The sequence below is a fragment of the Delphinapterus leucas genome, chromosome 16 (genome assembly GCF_059928025.1).
Source record: "Delphinapterus leucas isolate spDelLeu-1000000601 "Yukka" chromosome 16, BTC_Dleu_Yukka2, whole genome shotgun sequence".
Lineage (NCBI taxonomy): Eukaryota > Metazoa > Chordata > Mammalia > Artiodactyla > Monodontidae > Delphinapterus > Delphinapterus leucas.
Genome location: NC_143144.1, coordinates 72249659 through 72267500, shown reverse-complemented (window position 1 = coordinate 72267500; position 17842 = coordinate 72249659). Strand labels below are relative to the sequence as shown.

The 17842-nt window shown below is 34.3% G+C and overlaps 1 protein-coding gene across 1 annotated transcript in view; it reads right to left on the bottom strand.

Annotated features, from left to right (window-relative positions):
- Positions 1–17842, bottom strand: part of ATRNL1 (attractin like 1) — a 683604-nt gene that overhangs the window by 455448 nt on the left and 210314 nt on the right. Inside the window, exon 21 of the mRNA XM_022568674.3 lies at positions 14441–14493. Coding sequence (XP_022424382.1) covers positions 14441–14493 — 53 coding nt within the window. The remainder of the gene's footprint in view (positions 1–14440; positions 14494–17842) is intronic.

Sequence of the window (17842 nt, the reverse complement as noted above, 5' to 3'; positions counted from 1 at the left end):
TAGTATGGTGAGAAATAGGACATTTACACAATTTCAAAGAATGTCCCCATAATACACTCACTAAATACAATAAAAACAGTAACTTTAGAGTGGAAAAACTGGTAGACATCGTGCATTAACAAGCGACCAAAGACAACACCACCAATAATGGAACAAATTGATATCATATGCTTCCCGACAGGATGCACTGAGAAAAAACACACATCACATCTGTGGTATCCTTACTAAAAATGCATAACCTGAATTTCATCGTGAAAAAACGTCAGACAAAACCAAATTGAGGGATATTCTATAAAATAACTGTCCAATACTTTCCAAGGGTCAAAGTCATAAAAAAATGTGCACATTTTTTGTAAATCTGAAATTATTTCACATGGAAAATTTTAAAAGAGCTTTTAAAAAAGCTGCCTATATGTCCTCAAGTTTCATTCATGTCATATATTATAGGATTTCCATTCAACCATCAATGAACCTTTAAGCTATTTCTACATCTTGACTCTATTAAACAGTGTGGCAATGAACACTGTAAAGCTATTATCTCTTCAAGATCCTGATTTCAACTCTTTTGGATAAACACCTATTGCTGGAGCTCAGTGAAATAAAACAGTCACAGAAGGACAAATACTGCATAATTCTACTTATATGAGGTATCTAAAATAGTCAAGCCCATAAAATTAGAGAGTAGCAAGATGGTTGCCATGGGCTGAGAGGAGGGGAAAAACAGGAGTTGATAATCAACAGACATAAAGTCTCAATTATGCAAGGTGAATAAAAATTTGTTGAGGATAGATTTCATGTCAAAAATAAGATAATTTTTATTTGATTTTAGAACTGCCAATATGGAAAAAAACAATGAATAAAATTAATTTAAAGGTATGATATGCTGGCAGTTACAAGAGAACAGATGACATACCTAAAGATATTAAGGACAAATTAAAGAAAAATAATTCTGAGAAATATTTCCTTTGTCATGCCATGTTTGGAAAAGAAATAAATACACTAAAAGTGTATATTAGCTTCTTATTGCTGCTGTTACAAATTACCAGAAACTTAGTGGCTTAAAGCAACATGAATTTATTCTCTTATAGTTCTGTAAGTCTGAAGTCCAAATGAGTCTTACAGGGTACAACCAGTGTTAGGGGTGGTCCCTTCTGGAGGATATTCAAAAAGAATCCACTTCCTGCCTCTTCCAGCTTCTGAAGACCTCTCATTCTTTAGCTCATGACCCCTTCCTTCCTCTCTTTCCAACCTCTTCCTTCCATCATCACAGTTCCCACTACTGTAGTCAAACCTCCCTCTGTACCCTTTCAGAAGAACGCATGTAATTATACTGGGTCCACCAGAATAATCCAGGAAAATCTCATCTCAAAATCTTTAATTGAATCATATCTGCAAATCCCCTTTTACCATTTATGGTAATATATTCACAAGTTTCAGGAATTAGGATGTGGACTTCTTTGGAGGGGGAGGCCATTATTCAGCCTACCACAGTGTCATTACATAGACAAAAGACTGGGAAAGTATCAGATACAATGTTACCAATAATTTTCTCTGGATAGAAGAATTTCAGTGATTTTTAATTTGTCTTTTTGTCTATTTCTTTTCTAGAATGAAACACACATTACTTCCATAACTGGGGCCAAAACGGGGGAAATTTGTTAAAAGAAGTGTTCAGAGAACTTTTTTCTTTTGATCCTTGATCTTTAATGTGCTTTTCACATGACTTACACTTACATGGTAAGAAATTAGATTTATATGGTTGTATATCTTTCCAGAAATGGCATATCTAATTCCTAATTCACTTATTTCTTAGGTATAGACAAAAAAAACATGTAAAATAATTAGTCTCTCTGCCTAGTCTTCTCTGGCTAGAGCAAACCAAGGGTGAAGTTCCAATATGCAACAGCAGACTTTTTTAGGTAGTTCAGTCAATACTGGACTAGCAGTCCTGGAGCAAAAAAAAAAAAAGTGGCTGCTATTCACCACAAAGAATTAATAACAAATTATATACAAAATCAAGCTCATGAATAAGACACAGACAGCATGTTAAAAGGGGTTTAGGGCTTCCCTGGTGGCGCAGTGGTTGAGAGTCTGCCTGCCGATGCAGGGGACACGGGTTCGTGCCCCAGTCCGGGAAGATCCCACATGCCGCGGAGCGGCTAGGCCCGTGAGCCATGGCCGCTGAGCCTGAGCGTCCAGAGCCTGTGCTCCGCAACGGGACAGGCCACAAGAGTGAGAGGCCCGCATACCGCAAAAAAAAAAAAAGGAGTTTAAGCAAATAAAACATCAAGAGAAAAGATTTTAACACGCACAAAATGTTTTAAAAGGTCAGATATTCCAGCAAACTAATGATTAATTGCAAAGTGATGACTAAAAATTTATACATAGAAAAGACATTTTGAAAGAGAGCTTGAACTATGAAGAAAGTTTCTGAGTACATTACATATGGGGGTGATGAAGAGCAAATGGTGAATATTTGTTTTACTCTTTTAACGAAAGCTATATAAAATAATGCATTTTTAAGAAAATAGTAACCAGTGATAAAAACCATCAAACATATTGGAACTATCGATATATCTGAGGTCTAAGAAGGCAAACACGCCAGGATCACAAGTGAGTGAAATCAACCTTGACTTGTGTATGCTGTATCAATGCACTGTTCATACAAATTTCAGAAATTCTTAATTTGAATATTTTGAGGAAGGAACTAAGGCCTAATGATTTGCTTTTTTACCAGTGAATATTGTATTTTACTTTTAATTTAGCATTATGCACAGTATTTAAGGAGAACTCAACTGTAATCTCCCATTTACCAACTGGGTTATCATATGTAGGTTAATTAACCTCAGTGAGAGTCAATGGTACAATGAGGATAAAATTGCCCACCTCATAGGATTGCTCTGTGGGTTAAACATAATTGTGTTAGTATGTATTTGGCTTGACTGTCTCACAAAATAAAGGCATTCAATAAATATTATTTCAATTTCATTATTCACTATATTGGCTCTGAATTAATTCTAAAAGATTTCAAAAGTCAAACAGATTCTCATATGTGTATTTATATAGTTTTATATTTGTTCATAAATATATGAGTTCATGATCATGTATTCAGCCATCCTGAGGGGTGTGAAAAGGATGCATACAGACTTTGACAACAACATCAAGAATTCAAATATGTTTTAAACAATGGCATATGTATAAGTACATGCATTTGCCAACTTAGACAATTGTTTATTAAATGATAAAACTTATGCTAATATAAGTTCAAGTATACTCACAGTGTAAATGTATCACAGTCATATTTAAAATGTAGCTGCAGGCTCTATTTACAATAGCCAGGAGGTGGAAACAACCTAAGTGTCCGTCATCGGATGAATGGATAAAGAACATGTGGCACATATATACAATGGAATATTACTCAGCCATAAAAAGAAACAAAATTGAGCTATTTGTAATGAGGTGGATGGACCTAGAGTCTGTCATACAGAGTGAAGTAAGAAAGAGAAAGACAAATACTGTACACTAACACATATATATGGAATTTAAGGGAAAAAAATGTCATGAAGAACCTAGGGGTAAGACAGGAATAAACACACAGACCTACTAGAGAATGGACTTGAGGATATGGGGAGGGGGAGGGTAAGCTGTGACAAAGTAAGAGAGTGGCATGGACATATATACACTACCAAACGTAAAATAGATAGCTCGTGGGAAGCAGCCACATAGCACAGGGAGATCAGCTCTGTGCTTTGTGACCACCTAGAGGGGTGGGATAGGGAGGGTGGGAGGGAGGGAGACACAAGAGGGAAGAGATATGGTAACATATGTATATGTATAACTGACTCACTTTGTTATAAAGCAGGAACTAACACACCATTGTAAAGCAATTATACACCAATAAAGATGTAAAAAAAAAAAAGTTAATTGTTATAGTGATTTTTTTTTCGTAGACTTGGAGGTTTGTGAACACGGTTAAAGGATAATAACAGTTAATCAAAAAGACTTTCATAAAATAAATAAATAAATGATAAATAAAATAAAATGTAGCTGCAGGAACAATGCCTCAGAAAATGAACTAAAATGATCCTTTCATGCTCTATTGCCCTCACCGAGCTGTTTGACATACTGCAAGCAGCCTGATTATTTTAAAATTAAAATTTAACATTTAACTCTCCTCTTAACATCCTTCAATGGCTTCTCTTTTTTCTTAAGATTTTTCTTAAGTCCTTACATGTCCTATAAAGTGCTACATGATTTGATCCTGCATATCTCACACACCTCATCCCCTAACCCCCTTCACCTAGTTGTGTGTGTTAAAGTATTAGTATATCATATGCCGTGTTCTTTCCAGCCATTGACCTTTGTGCAAGCTGCCCTCGCTGATTCTACTCCTTCCCATACTCACACCATCACCACTCCACTAACCAAGTCATCTTTCACATCAAAGCTTCATTATTCTCTTGCTTCACCCACTTCTACTCCCGGGTCCACAAATTAGGTCAAGCTCTCTTGTAATCTCTTGTAATATAGTCCCAAAGCATCTATAATTCTCATTCAGAGTTCTTATGACAATCATATCTAGGTAACTATATAACGAGTTTAATATCTATCTTCCCTACAACTTTATAAGCTTCAATGGAACAGAACATGTTTTGTTCTCTGTAATATCCCCAGAGTCCAACAAAGTAGTCAGTCAATAAACATATGTTGAATGAATAAACAAAAGTGAGTCAATTCCAATAATTGACAGTCTCTCCAAGCACTAACAGTATAATTCTTTTTTTTTCCATGATCAAGAACTTTATTTATTTATTTTTTTTAACATCTTTATTGGCGTATAATTGCTTTACAATGGTGTGTTAGTTTCTGCTTTACAACAAAGTGAATCAGTTATACATATACATATGTTCGCATATCTCTTCCCTCTTGCGTCTCCCTCCCACCCACCCCCCCCATCCCACCCCTCCAGGCGGTCACAAAGCACCGAGCTGATCTCCCTGTGCTATGCGGCTGCTTCCCACTAGCTATCTATTTTACGTTTGGTAGTGTATATATGTCCATGCCACTCTCTCGCTTTGTCACAGCTCATCCTTCCCCCTCCCCATATCCTCAAGTCCGTTCTCTAGTAGGTCTGTGTCTTTATTCCTGTCTTACCCCTAGGTTCTTCATGACATTTATAATTCTTAAGTAAGTAAAAATTAAGGAGAAAAAAATATGTCATCCTTGTGCATTTTAAATGATAGTATTAAATTGTTTTTCACATAATAAATATTCAATAAATACAGTATTTCCTTGCTTGCTGAACAGTACTATCCATGCTTACAATTATTAATTAAGAATTTCTATTGAACTTGAAACATTTAGAATAATTGCAAAGGTGAAATCTGTTGCAGGAATTTTGCAAGTGGAACACTTGCTAGATACAATATCACAGAAAAAGCACAGAACCTTTGTGATTAACCACACTCTGAATGACTCATTGTGTGGCCTAGGATATACACTTCAACCCATGGAGTCTTACTTTTTTCATCAATGAATAAAAGAGGATGGACCATGATCGCCAATGCCTCTATGTCAATGATTCTAATTTACGGGTTTTCACATAATATACCATGATCTCTTCAGAAGCCACCTTCCTTTGCTTCATAGTATCTCCAAGTAGCTAAACTTTCCATTATTCTGCAATGACATATGGAAAACTGCTTAAATTTTATTTGTAGCAAATGTTCCACAGGCTAAGTAGAAAAACAAAGATTGAAACTCATTTGTATTTAAATCAATGGCTGGTGCTTAAAGCTGTACTACTTTATGTAAATAAATTAAAAAATAATGTAAAGCAACTTTTACTTGATAACCTATAACATGATCTCCAAACATTTTTGGTCAAACACCCTATCAATAAAAATACTTGCCCATACAGCCACAATACATGTGTATTCATTCATATGTTAATAATTTACATGTGTACTCCAGTATATATTTACTGAAAGCCTTCCTAGGAGCCACAGGCTTTTCTAAGTATAGGTTCCAACAACAGGAGGTCTTGGGTTCACAGATTTTCTTTCTAATGAGTAAAGAAAACCCACATTCAAGTTAACAAACAAGTGAGATAATTTCATTTCAGTGCATTAGGATGGAAAAAAAAAGTTATTGTAATACCTAAGGGACTCTATTTTAGGTAAGAGTTGACTATTAGTTAGAGATGGAGTATTTGAGGCAGAAAAATAGTAAATACAAAAGCCACAATCTAAGGTAAAGTCTGGGATATTTTAGAACAAGCAGATTAAGTCATTATGAACTTTTATAAAAATACAATGACTGCCATATAAATTCCCAAATGTTCAGGAATCTAATCCTGAACTCCCTTTTGTTAATTGATTCCTATACCAGAATAGGAACCAGTACAGTTAGAGTTACCCTATGTATGAATATCTATCAGGTGGGAGTTTCTCACTAATCTTCCTTTTCACAATTTTACTGAATATTCTAAAAGTGCAGCATATAAAATAAACTTTAAGATAATTTATTCTATGCATACTCTTCAAAAAATTGAACTGAGGGCTTCCCTGGTGGCGCAGTGGTTGAGAGTTCGCCTGCCGATGCAGGGGACATGGGTTCGTGCCCCAGTCCGGGAGGATCCCGCGTGCCGCGGAGCGGCTGGGCCCGTGAGCCAGGGCCGCTGAGCCTGTGCGTCCGGAGCCTGTGCTCCGCAGCGGGAGGGGCCACAGCAGTGAGAGGCCCGCGTACCGCAAAAAAAAAAAAAAAAAAAAAAAAAATTGAACTGAATGAATTCTAATTAGAACTGCATTAAATTTATATATCAATTTTTGTAAGCATATTTTCATATAAAGACTTCATTTGAGAAAATAGTTCTAAATTTTTAATTATTTAGTCCCTGTTTTCATTTCCTTTAACAGGATGTTTTTACCTTATTCATATAAAAACAACTCTTAGGTTAAATATACTGTGAATTTTTGTTGCTCTAGTTTTATTACCTGTGGTTGAGAGTGAGTGGTATAGATCCAGAGGTGGGTATAGACCCAGGCTGCCTGGATTGAAACTGGCTTTGACATTTCCTAGCCGTGTGATCTTACACAAATGAATTAAACTTTCTCTGCCTCTTTTCCCTCAAATTAAACAATGGCAATAATAAGCATACCTTAAAAAACTAAAAATAGAACTACCATATGACCCAACAATCCCACTACTGGGCATATACCCTGAAAAAAAACATAATTCAAAAAGAGTCGTGTACCACAATGTTCACTGCAGCACATTTACAATAGCCAGGACATGGAAGCAACCTAAATGCCCATTGACAGATGAATGGATAAAGATGTGGCACACATATACAATGGAATATTACTCAGCTATAAAAAGGAATGAAATTGAGTTATCTGAAATGAGATGGATGGACCTGGAGCCTGTCATAGAGTGAAGTAAGTCAGAAAGAGAAAAACAAATACCGTATGCTAACGCATATATATGGAATCTAAAAAACGGTACTGATGAACCTAGTGGCAAGGTAGGAATAAAGACGCAGACATAGAGAACGGACTTGAGGATGCAGAGCGTGGGGAAGGGAAGCTGGGACGAAGTGAGAGAGTAGCACTGACATATATACGCTACCAAATGTAAAATGGATGGCTAGTGGGAAGCTGCTGCATAGCAGGGGATGATCAACTCGATGCTTTGTGATGACCTAGAGGGGTGGGATAGGGAGGGTGGGAGGGAGGTTCACGAGGGAGGGTATACGGGAATATATGTATACATATAGCCGATTCACTTTGTTGTACAGCAGAGACTAACACAACATTGTAAAGCAATTATACTCCAATAAAGATGAAAAAAAAAATAACCATACCCTTCTCATTTGAGGATTAAACAAGCTAATAAATGTAAAAAGCTTAAAATAGCCTGGCACAATAAGTGCTCAATAAAGTTTAACTAGTATTATCACTATTTTAAAATCAGGTGGTTTTCCAGTTTTATTTAATAAATGATCCTAAATAATGAGCTATATATCTGTGGAAAAAAGTTGTTCACAATAGGAATATTATATATGCTATTACTCCTTTTATGTAAAATCGTTCTCAGGACATAAGTTATTTAGAAAGACATGCATTCAGCATTTCCCAAGAAAAAGAGGCAATTCTCTTCCAAGGAGGAGCCACTCAGCAGTGGACCCGAAGAGGCTGCTGCCAGCAAGAGCAGCAGCTCCAAGAAAAAGAAAAAGCTCGGTAAGCTACCCCAGGGAAATGAGAATGGACATTTCCCTAGTACGGCATAACTTGCAGAGATATTTCCCAACCCATCCCCTATAGCCCAATAAAAATAAAAACAAATTCACAAGTTAAAAAAAGAAAAGAAAAGCACATTCAACATCTTCATACAAATAAGGAGCTATCAACCCTTGCTCAAGACAGATAAAGCGAGAAAAGTAAGTTCAGGAGATGAGCTACCACTCTGCCTCGCAGCTGGGCGCCTTTGCAGAGGGCACAGACAGCACAGCTCCACTTGGGAGCCCTGGTGGGAGGTTTTCAGACATTTTTGTTTTCCTCATTAAACTTTTTTTTGTTTTATTTAATTATTTTTACAGTGTGTTATGTTATTTACATAACCAGAATAATATAACACTTTTATTATAAGTATACAGTCAAATAAATTTTCATCTCTCTTCTAGGTTAATTCAGTAGCAATTTTTTTTCTCTCAGCTATTTTTTTTTTTTTGCTTAGTTCCCAGACCAGGGATTGAACCTGTGCTCCCTGAAGTGGAAGTGCAGAGTCTTAACCACTGGACCACCAGGGAAGTCCCTCTCTCAGTTATTTTTAACTTTTTCATAATTGTGCTGTATTGTCCTTCATTTTGTAATATGCTAAAATATTAAATAATTCTGAAATAAACATTTTAAAACACTAGAATATAAGCTTCATAAAATGTAATAAGAACACATGAATCAAAGAATAAGATTGTCAACCTTGTGATTCATTTATGTTTTGTCAAATAATCTTCAATCCATCACATCTTCAATTTGTGAAATATAAGAATTTAGATTTTCTGTGTTGATCAAGGTCACTTCTGCTCTATTTGCAGATGGACCAGCCAGACCCTATTTAAATTGCTATTTATTTAGTTAAAAAGTCACATAAACCATTAAAGTACAGTATATTTCATTTAAAAGGGGAGAACCTTTTAGAATAGTTAAACTAAATATAAGGTTAATTCAAGTTTTAATTGCTTTCACTGTTTTGTATGACATAGCATTTTAAGTAATAAAATTGAGACTGATATTTGTTACTTTAATTTACAGCTATAATAACACTTATTAGAAATATTATCTCTCTTTTATCAAACAAAAGAAAAAAATCAAATTCAATAAATATGCTTATAAATAATCTTTCAGTCCAAGACAAACATTAATTAAATAAATCAATAATAATTAAAGGGTTTACAGTGAGATGAATAGATAAGTATTTTGATTTTTAGTAATATAATCTAAGGTAAGATGTGATGAGTGGTAGAGGTGAACACTGAATATAAAAGTAATTAAATTCCTTACTCTTAAAAGAGGCAGTGTATTATTTTCATCACAAAATTGCACACTGAACTCTATACAGCAATAGGAGAAAATCAAGTAAAATAGTAATTGTTCAGAGTAAAAGGAGAAAAAAACCCAAATATGTTAGATTACTTGGAAATATACTGAAATACAATTGACAGTGTGGACATTACACATAGTAAGAGCAAAAAGTAGATGATTTCAGTATGTGACTTTCCGTACTCTGATTCCACTCATTGAAATATACCCTCTATATAACATTTTCATAGTCGAGTCTTTCATCTTGTGTTTAAGGTTTTCTTCATTATAATTGTTGTTATAATTTTTTAAAAAGCATTTAAGAAAAAAAGAAACTATACTACTTTGTGGTTACTACTTTTCATATTTGCCAAGAGGAGTACTTCAATGTTTACAAGGGTCAATCAAATTTGATATCATTGCTAGAAACTCTTTTTATTCCATGTGATGCATGATAACTAGCTAATACATTTGGTTTGGGGTTTTAAATTGAAGTTTAAAAAACTACTATGACTGTCTATAGGATATAACTGCTGAAGTATTACATTCAATTAAATTAACACCACATTGCACTCAATTGCTTCAAGTTACAGTGTGGACCTGCATTTTAAATTTCACTCCAATCTTTAAAGTCAGAATCGTTTCCATTAACATTATTACAAGAACTACTGACCTTTTTTTTTTTAAACACCATTTCTTTTAAATGTTATTAAACTTTAAAGGTCTCATAACAAATGACAAGACTGCCATCTAGTGCTTCACGACTATCCTTTTAACATTTTTAAAAGAGGGTGAGAGTCCTATATAATAGATGAGCTGTCCAATATGGTAGCCACTATTCACATGTGCCTACTGAGTAACTTAAATGTGACTGATTTGAATTGGGACTGCCATTAGTATAGCATACAAACTGTATTTCAAACACCTAGAAGAAAAACTAAAAAAAAAAAAGATTGGTCATTGATGATTTTTTATACTGTGACATATTAAAATAACATTTTAGGTATGCTGAATTAAATAGAATATATTATTCAAAATGATTTCACCTGTTTAATTTTTGTGATGTAGCTAGTAGAAAAATTTTAATTCCACATGTGGCTTACATTATATTTATTTTGGATAGCACTGATCTAAAGAAAAATCAGCTTAGTCTCAAATATAAAAGGCTTAAATATTAGTATATTTATTATTCCTAAAAAAATGGAATGTAATTTACTTGTGTCCATAATTGTAACTAGTTACTCCTTTGGGACACAAGAAACACTAAAGATTCAAGAAGAATCAATTAAGAATATCTAATTTTAAGAAATCAGACAAAAATATGTCTCCATAAAATCCAGGATGTTTGAGAGAAGTAAAACAAAATGAATGTGAAAAATATAGACAACAAGGATTAACTAAAAGACATAGAAAATAGATAATATAAACATCAGTAAAGAAAATAATTGCAAGTGGATTGAAACATATTAAATATGTTTGTGCCCATAAAATTACAACACAAAAACAACAAATCTAGTTGTCACCTTTGGAAAGATATTAAGCAAACAGTTCTTTATTTTGAAAACCAGTAATTAAAAAAAACAAATTAAAGCATTTATCATGCCTTTCCTATATGACTGTACCAATGAGAAAGCAAATACCTCGCATGAGGAAATTTGATTTTACAGAAGTTTTTCAATCAAGAAATAAAGTAGTTAGAATACCAGCTTACAACTCTTAATCAACTACAATCTAACATTGCGCATCAGTCTCTGCTAAGAACATAAAAAGGGAGACTTGCAGGCATTACTTACTTCTGCCACATGAAGAACACAAACCCACCTGTGAAATAGTGTTTCCTCCAAAATAATATCTGTATCTGATTAAACCTCTAAATCAGGATTTCTCAGCCCCCACAATGTTGAAATTTTGGGTCCGATAATTCTTTGTTCTAAGGAGCTCTCATGTGCATTGTAGAATATATAACACCCTCTACCCACTGGAAGTCCATAGGACCCACAAACCACTCCTACTTGTGATACATAAAAATGCCTCCAAACACTGTCAAATGTCCCATAGGCTACAAAAACACCTTAGTAAGTTTTGGAATCTTTTTATGCCGCATTCTCAAGAAAATTAGAAAACATAATTAAAAGATGGTTTTAATAAGATTTACTTAATTGAAATTAAGAAAATACAAAAAATACATAAATAATACATAAATACATAAAATACAAAAAGAATATAAAAATTGAACCATAAACTATGTAGAAAATAATATTAATAAGAAAACATATCAAATGTAGGCAAAACAACAATTATAAACTATAAAAGAGAAGGACATTACTAAAGACAAAACCTAAAACTGATGAACTAGAAAACAAAATCAGTGGAAAGGATGAATAAACCCAAAGCTAATGCTATAATATGGGGGGAAAAAAAGATGAACAACAACAAAAAAAAACTACCAATAAAGAAGCACGAGACCCAGAGATCTCAGTTGAATTTAGCTAACCTTTGAAGTTCACTTGATATTTTTTAACTATTCTTGTTTTAAAATATATACACTACCAAATGTAAAATAGATAGCTAGTGGGAAGCAGCCACATAGCACAGGGAGATCAGCTTGGTGCTTTGTGACCACCTAGAGGGGTGGGATAAGGAGGGTGGGAGGGAGATGCAAGAGGGAGGAGATATGGGGATATATGTATATGTATAGTTGATTCACTTTATTATAAAGCAGAAACTAACACACCATTGTAAAGCAATTATACTCCAATAAAGACGTTAAAAAAATTAAAAAAAAACAGCAATCTTGTCAAATTCAACTTTAAAAGTTATTACCATAGTTACACAATATGAAGTTAGAAAAGAAAACAACTCAAAGGTCAATTCATCAGAAAAAAATAATGTAAAAATATAGTTTGCATTCATTTATACTGAAAATAATCCTAAATAAAATATAAACAACTAATATTTAGCAGTATCCCCAAAAATAATATATCATAACTATGTTCGGTTTACCCCAGAATGAAAAGATGTCTAATTAATGAAAATCTATTAATTCAGCTTCATATATAACAAGGTAAAGGAAAAAGTCACTCATGATGAAATCTTGCAGCACACTAACATAGACAGGAATTTTCTTAACTTGATACAGGGAATATTCTATAAATTATAGCAAACTCTCAACTTGATGGTAATGTCTACTACCATCACTTTGACTCAGCACTGAAAGAGAGATCCCAACCATCCCAATAATGGGATAAAAAATTGGAAAAGTGAGGAATAAAAGTTATTTGCATGTAATATAACTAACTGTATTTAAAAATCAAACATTTATAAACTATTAGAATTAATAACAGAGTTCACTGACCTTTATGAATGTCAGATCAGTATACTAAAATGAAGTTCATTTTACCATATCAAACAAATAGAAAATGTAGTTTTAAAAGATACTATTTGAAATAGCAACAAAAGTATTAGGAAATTAGTATTTTACATATCTAACAAAACATGTTCAAGACATGGACACATGAAATTGAACTCAGAGTTATTAGTCATAATAGAAATGCAAATTTAAACCACAAGATACTACTACTCTAGAATGGCTATAATCAAAAAGATAGACAATATAAAGTGTTGATGAGAATGTAGAAAAACTGAAACATATATAAATTGCTAGTGGGAATGTAAAACGGTATATCCATGCTATAAAATCATTTGACAGTTTCTTGACCATAAGCATATCATCTAACCTCCCAATTCCACTCCTAGGAATCTAACCCCCAAAAACGAAAGTATATAGACTATCTAAATGTCAGCATTTTTCTAATAGCCAAAGCCTAGAAATAATCCCAATGTCCATCAACTGGTAAATGGACCAAAAACAGTGATATATCCATATAATGTGATACCATCCATTAATTTTTGAAACTAAAATTACTACACTAACAAAGTAAAACAGAAACACCTTATGGACATCTCAATTGAGGTAGAAAAAATGTATGACATAAAAATCACCCATTCTTGATAAAAATACTCAACAGAGTAGGAATAGAAGGGAATTTCCTCAACTTAATAAAGGCATATATGAAAAGTTTACAACATACTTAATGGTGAAAGACTGAGTGCTTTCCCTCTAAGATCAGGAACAAGTCAAAAATAATTGCATGCTTATCATATCTTTTTACACGATACCAGAGGTACCAATGCAATAAGACCAAAAAAAAAAAAAAAAAAGGCATCCAGCGAGAAAATGAAGTAATCAAATTCCATTATTTGCAGAACACATTATTGTCTACGTAAAAAAAGATATGATGAAACCTACAAAAGGTTTTTTTACCGAGAGATCCTGAAGAACTGAAAATCTCATACACTGCTACTGGAAATGTAAAATAATACAACCATTTTGGAAATAGTTTGTTTCTTGAAAGTTAAACATACATCTGCCATATGATCATTACCCAATAAAAGGATCTTTCAGTACAAAATCAGCGCAGCTTTATAGTAATAACCAAAATTGCCTCCCGGAAAAATCTATCACAAAATTCTATCTGTTCAAAATTTAACCATAATGAAAAAGATTACATCAAAATCCAGCTGAGTTTACTCAAGTTCTATATTTTGTTGCATGTTCAGAATAAGATCTATTGCTGTTTTACTCTTCAGAGTAGAAAAAAATGCACCAAATATAATTAGAGAATATAGCAAGAAGACATTGACTTTCTTAGCAATATATATGGAGTTAAAAGATTTAAAAATAGAAATGGTAACATATTAATGACAACATCAGTTATTCAATATGAATTTTATTACCTGAAAAATCACCTGAAACTAATAAAACAAACCAACTATTTAAAATAAAAAATACAAATACTTACAATAACATGTTCCTCTAAGTGGATTACCAACATAGCGATTTTCAGAGTCACATCTGCAGAAATACAAAAATCTCATTTACTATTAAGCAACAAAATTCAAAAGCCTCATGTTTTTCCTTCAGGCAAAAAATTAAACTCTACATTAAAACATCTTAAAAACTACTATTAATTGAAGTTTTAAAAACAAATCTTCAAAAGAATTAATGTAGAAAGCCTATATACGGGAACGCATGAGAGAAGAAATAAGTGGAAAAGACAAACATACACAAGAGGAATATAGGGGATGGGATAAAAGTTTGGGGGATATGTATTCTCCCTTAACAATATGGGGAAGAATTTTCAAGTCTGGATAAAGATTTAAAGACATTTTTAGGTAGGGGGAAAACGTTGTGGGAATTCATAAATCACATCTTTTTCTTACTTCTGGTATTCTTTGAAATTAATATATTTTTCCCCAGTTTCTAAACCAATGAATCTGTATTTTAAAAAGACCTCCTCGGGCTTCCCTGGTGGCCCAGTGGTTGAGAGTCCGCCTGCCGATGCAGGGGACACGGGTTCGTGCCCCGGTTCGGGAAGATCCCACATGCCGCGGGGCAGCTGGGTCCGTGAGCCATGGCCGCTGAGCCTGCGCGTCAGGAGCCTGTGCTCCGCAACGGGAGAGGCCACAACAGTGAGAGGCCCACATACTTAAAAAAAAACCTCCTCAATTGTGTAATGGAGGAAAGTTTTCTCTAAATCATCCAGCCCTAAATTCAGGAGTTCAAATTCTAAATTCATGTAAGCAGATTATAACAAAATGAAAGAACACATGAGTGTTCAAACTCATGAATTCTAAGTTAAATTCTTTAAAATTATGGTTAACTATAGCAGTGGGAGAAAATCATAAGTATTTTGAAAATGTGTGAAGCCCATATTCTTTCAATCCTTATTTCTACAATTCAATTAAAATGACAATTAGTGACTAACAGATATATAGCTTGGCTTTGCATAATACTACTTCTTGGAACGCCATCCAAATTTAATTATTATAAAATGTACACAAGGGTAATTGTATAAAGTGACTCAATATTTAAATTATATGCAGAATTTTAAAAGGTGAGAAAATTCTTCCAAAAATGTCTTTAGTTTTAGTAGAGTTACTTAGAACTGAGGAATAATTTTAATACATATATATTTTAATTAATGAAGGGTCGAACAGTTGAGAATAATAAAGTAAATAATCAGTTACATTCTGAATGCAATTTTCAGTCATGTGCTTGATAATTTTTTGCATCCATGAAAAAAAAATGAGTTGAAGAGTAAATACTTTTCTACAGTAACTACAAGATTAAAGTAGAAATATATAGCCCTTTATATATTAAAGCCCTAACTTTATTCTCTGGAAAAAAGGAACTTAGGGGTAATCTTAGGTTTTCTGTGACTTCTCCAAAAGTTACTTTTTAAATGTGTGTTATATAGTAGTTTTCTAGCTTTCGAAAATGATCATACTCATTACTGCTAGGTTAAGCACTTCAGAATCTATACTATTCCTATACTATTGTCCCTTCCTTTAGACTCACCTACTTAAATCCTATAACTTTGTACCAAGTATATACATAAAGGACTGATTTACAATACCGTTATAACTCCTTTTTCTCTCACAAAAAGTGAACTTGACTTGTTAAAAATGGGTATCACAATACTATTTTTAGAATAGGAAAATATTCAACATAATATTCCCTGCTGTGTTATGCATGGTATTCCCTGTATATCTTACTGCCTAAATAGATGGCTTTCAAGTTCACATAGCAATCTAAGATGAATAACTTTGACAAGTGACAAGGGATTTCAAGTACTTTTTAATTTATCTATGAGTTGACTTTAAGAGCTCCAATACAAACCTATTTTCTAATACGGAAGATATGAAGCTTTCATTTTTGTTATTAATAATTAGTTTATTCAAATTATATAATAATATATTGGACTGGAAATTATTGTAACATGTTTACCTTCAACATAATATAGTTTTTAAAAGGAATACTTAAAATTTTATTTTCTCCAGGGCTTCCCTGGTGGCGCAGTGCTTGAGAGTCCGCCTGCCGATGCAGGGGACATGGGTTCATGCCCCGGTCCGGGAAGATCCCACATGCCGTGGAGCTGCTAGGCCCGTGAGCCATGGCCGCTGAGCCTGCGCGTCCGGAGCCTGTGCTCCGCAACGCGAGAGGCCACAACAGTGAGAGGCCCGCGTACCGCAAAAAAAAAAAAAAAAGTCACACACAGTTCTTGTCATACAGTTATTACATTTTCACAGGAAAGCACTCACACATACACAAGAGATAAGTTGATTGACTATATGGCATGATGATTATTTACTATTCATTAAGTGGAAGTGGATCATCTTAAAGGTCTTCACCCCTGCTGTCTCACGCTGAGTAGGCAGAGGAGGAAGAGCTGGAGGAGGGGCGGGGGAGGCAGGCGAGGCAAGCACACTAGTGTAACTTCACAGAAATGTACTGTGATTTCTGTCGGACTTTTCTTGTTTTTTCATTTCTCTAAAAATTGTTTCTATACAGTACCTCTCCTCCACCATTTGCTTTAGTTTCAGCGGCCCTATCACAGAAGGCTCCAATGTCATGAAAGAAGTTAGAAGTAGTCTTGAATAATCAGAACCCCATGTCAAACTGTCTAATGTCAATTTGTTTTCTGGTGCTGCTTCTTCTACATCTTCTTCCTTACTGTCTGGCACTGGTTCAGAAGCACTCAACTCCATCAAGCCATCCTTAGTTAATTCCTATGGTGTGGTATCTATCAGCTTTAGAATTTCTCTGAGATCCATATCTTGAAACCCTTCAACCCCCACCTTTTTTTTTTTTTTTTCTATATCCGCAATCTCTTCCATGATTTCCTGTCTCTGTCATAAATCCTGTGAAGTCATGCTCATCATCTGGACAGTTTTCTCCAGCAGGAATTTATTGGTTCAAGCTCTGTAGTTCTCACAGCTTTTTCTATAACACAGCGGCATCTTCCAGGGCAAAATCCTTCTGGACTTTCATGATGTTCTCCCTATCTGGGTTCCCTTCCATAGCACTGACAATCCTGTGCACAGAGTACTGTGCGTAATGAGGCTTAAAGATCCTTATGGATGCCCTGATGTAGAGGCTGAATTAGAGATGTTGTTAGAGGGCAAGTAGACCACTTTGATGCCGTTGGTGTTGAACTCATGGAGATCTGGGCGTCCAGAGGGCACTGTCCAATAGCAAAAAGAACTTTAAAAGGCAGTCCCTTATTGGCAAGGTACTTCCTGACTTTAGGAACAAAGCATCAATGGAACCAATCCAAAAAAATGGTTCTCGTCATCTAGGCCTTCTTGTACAATCAAAAGACAGGAAGCTGATATTTATCTTCTCCCTGCTCGGCTCCTGG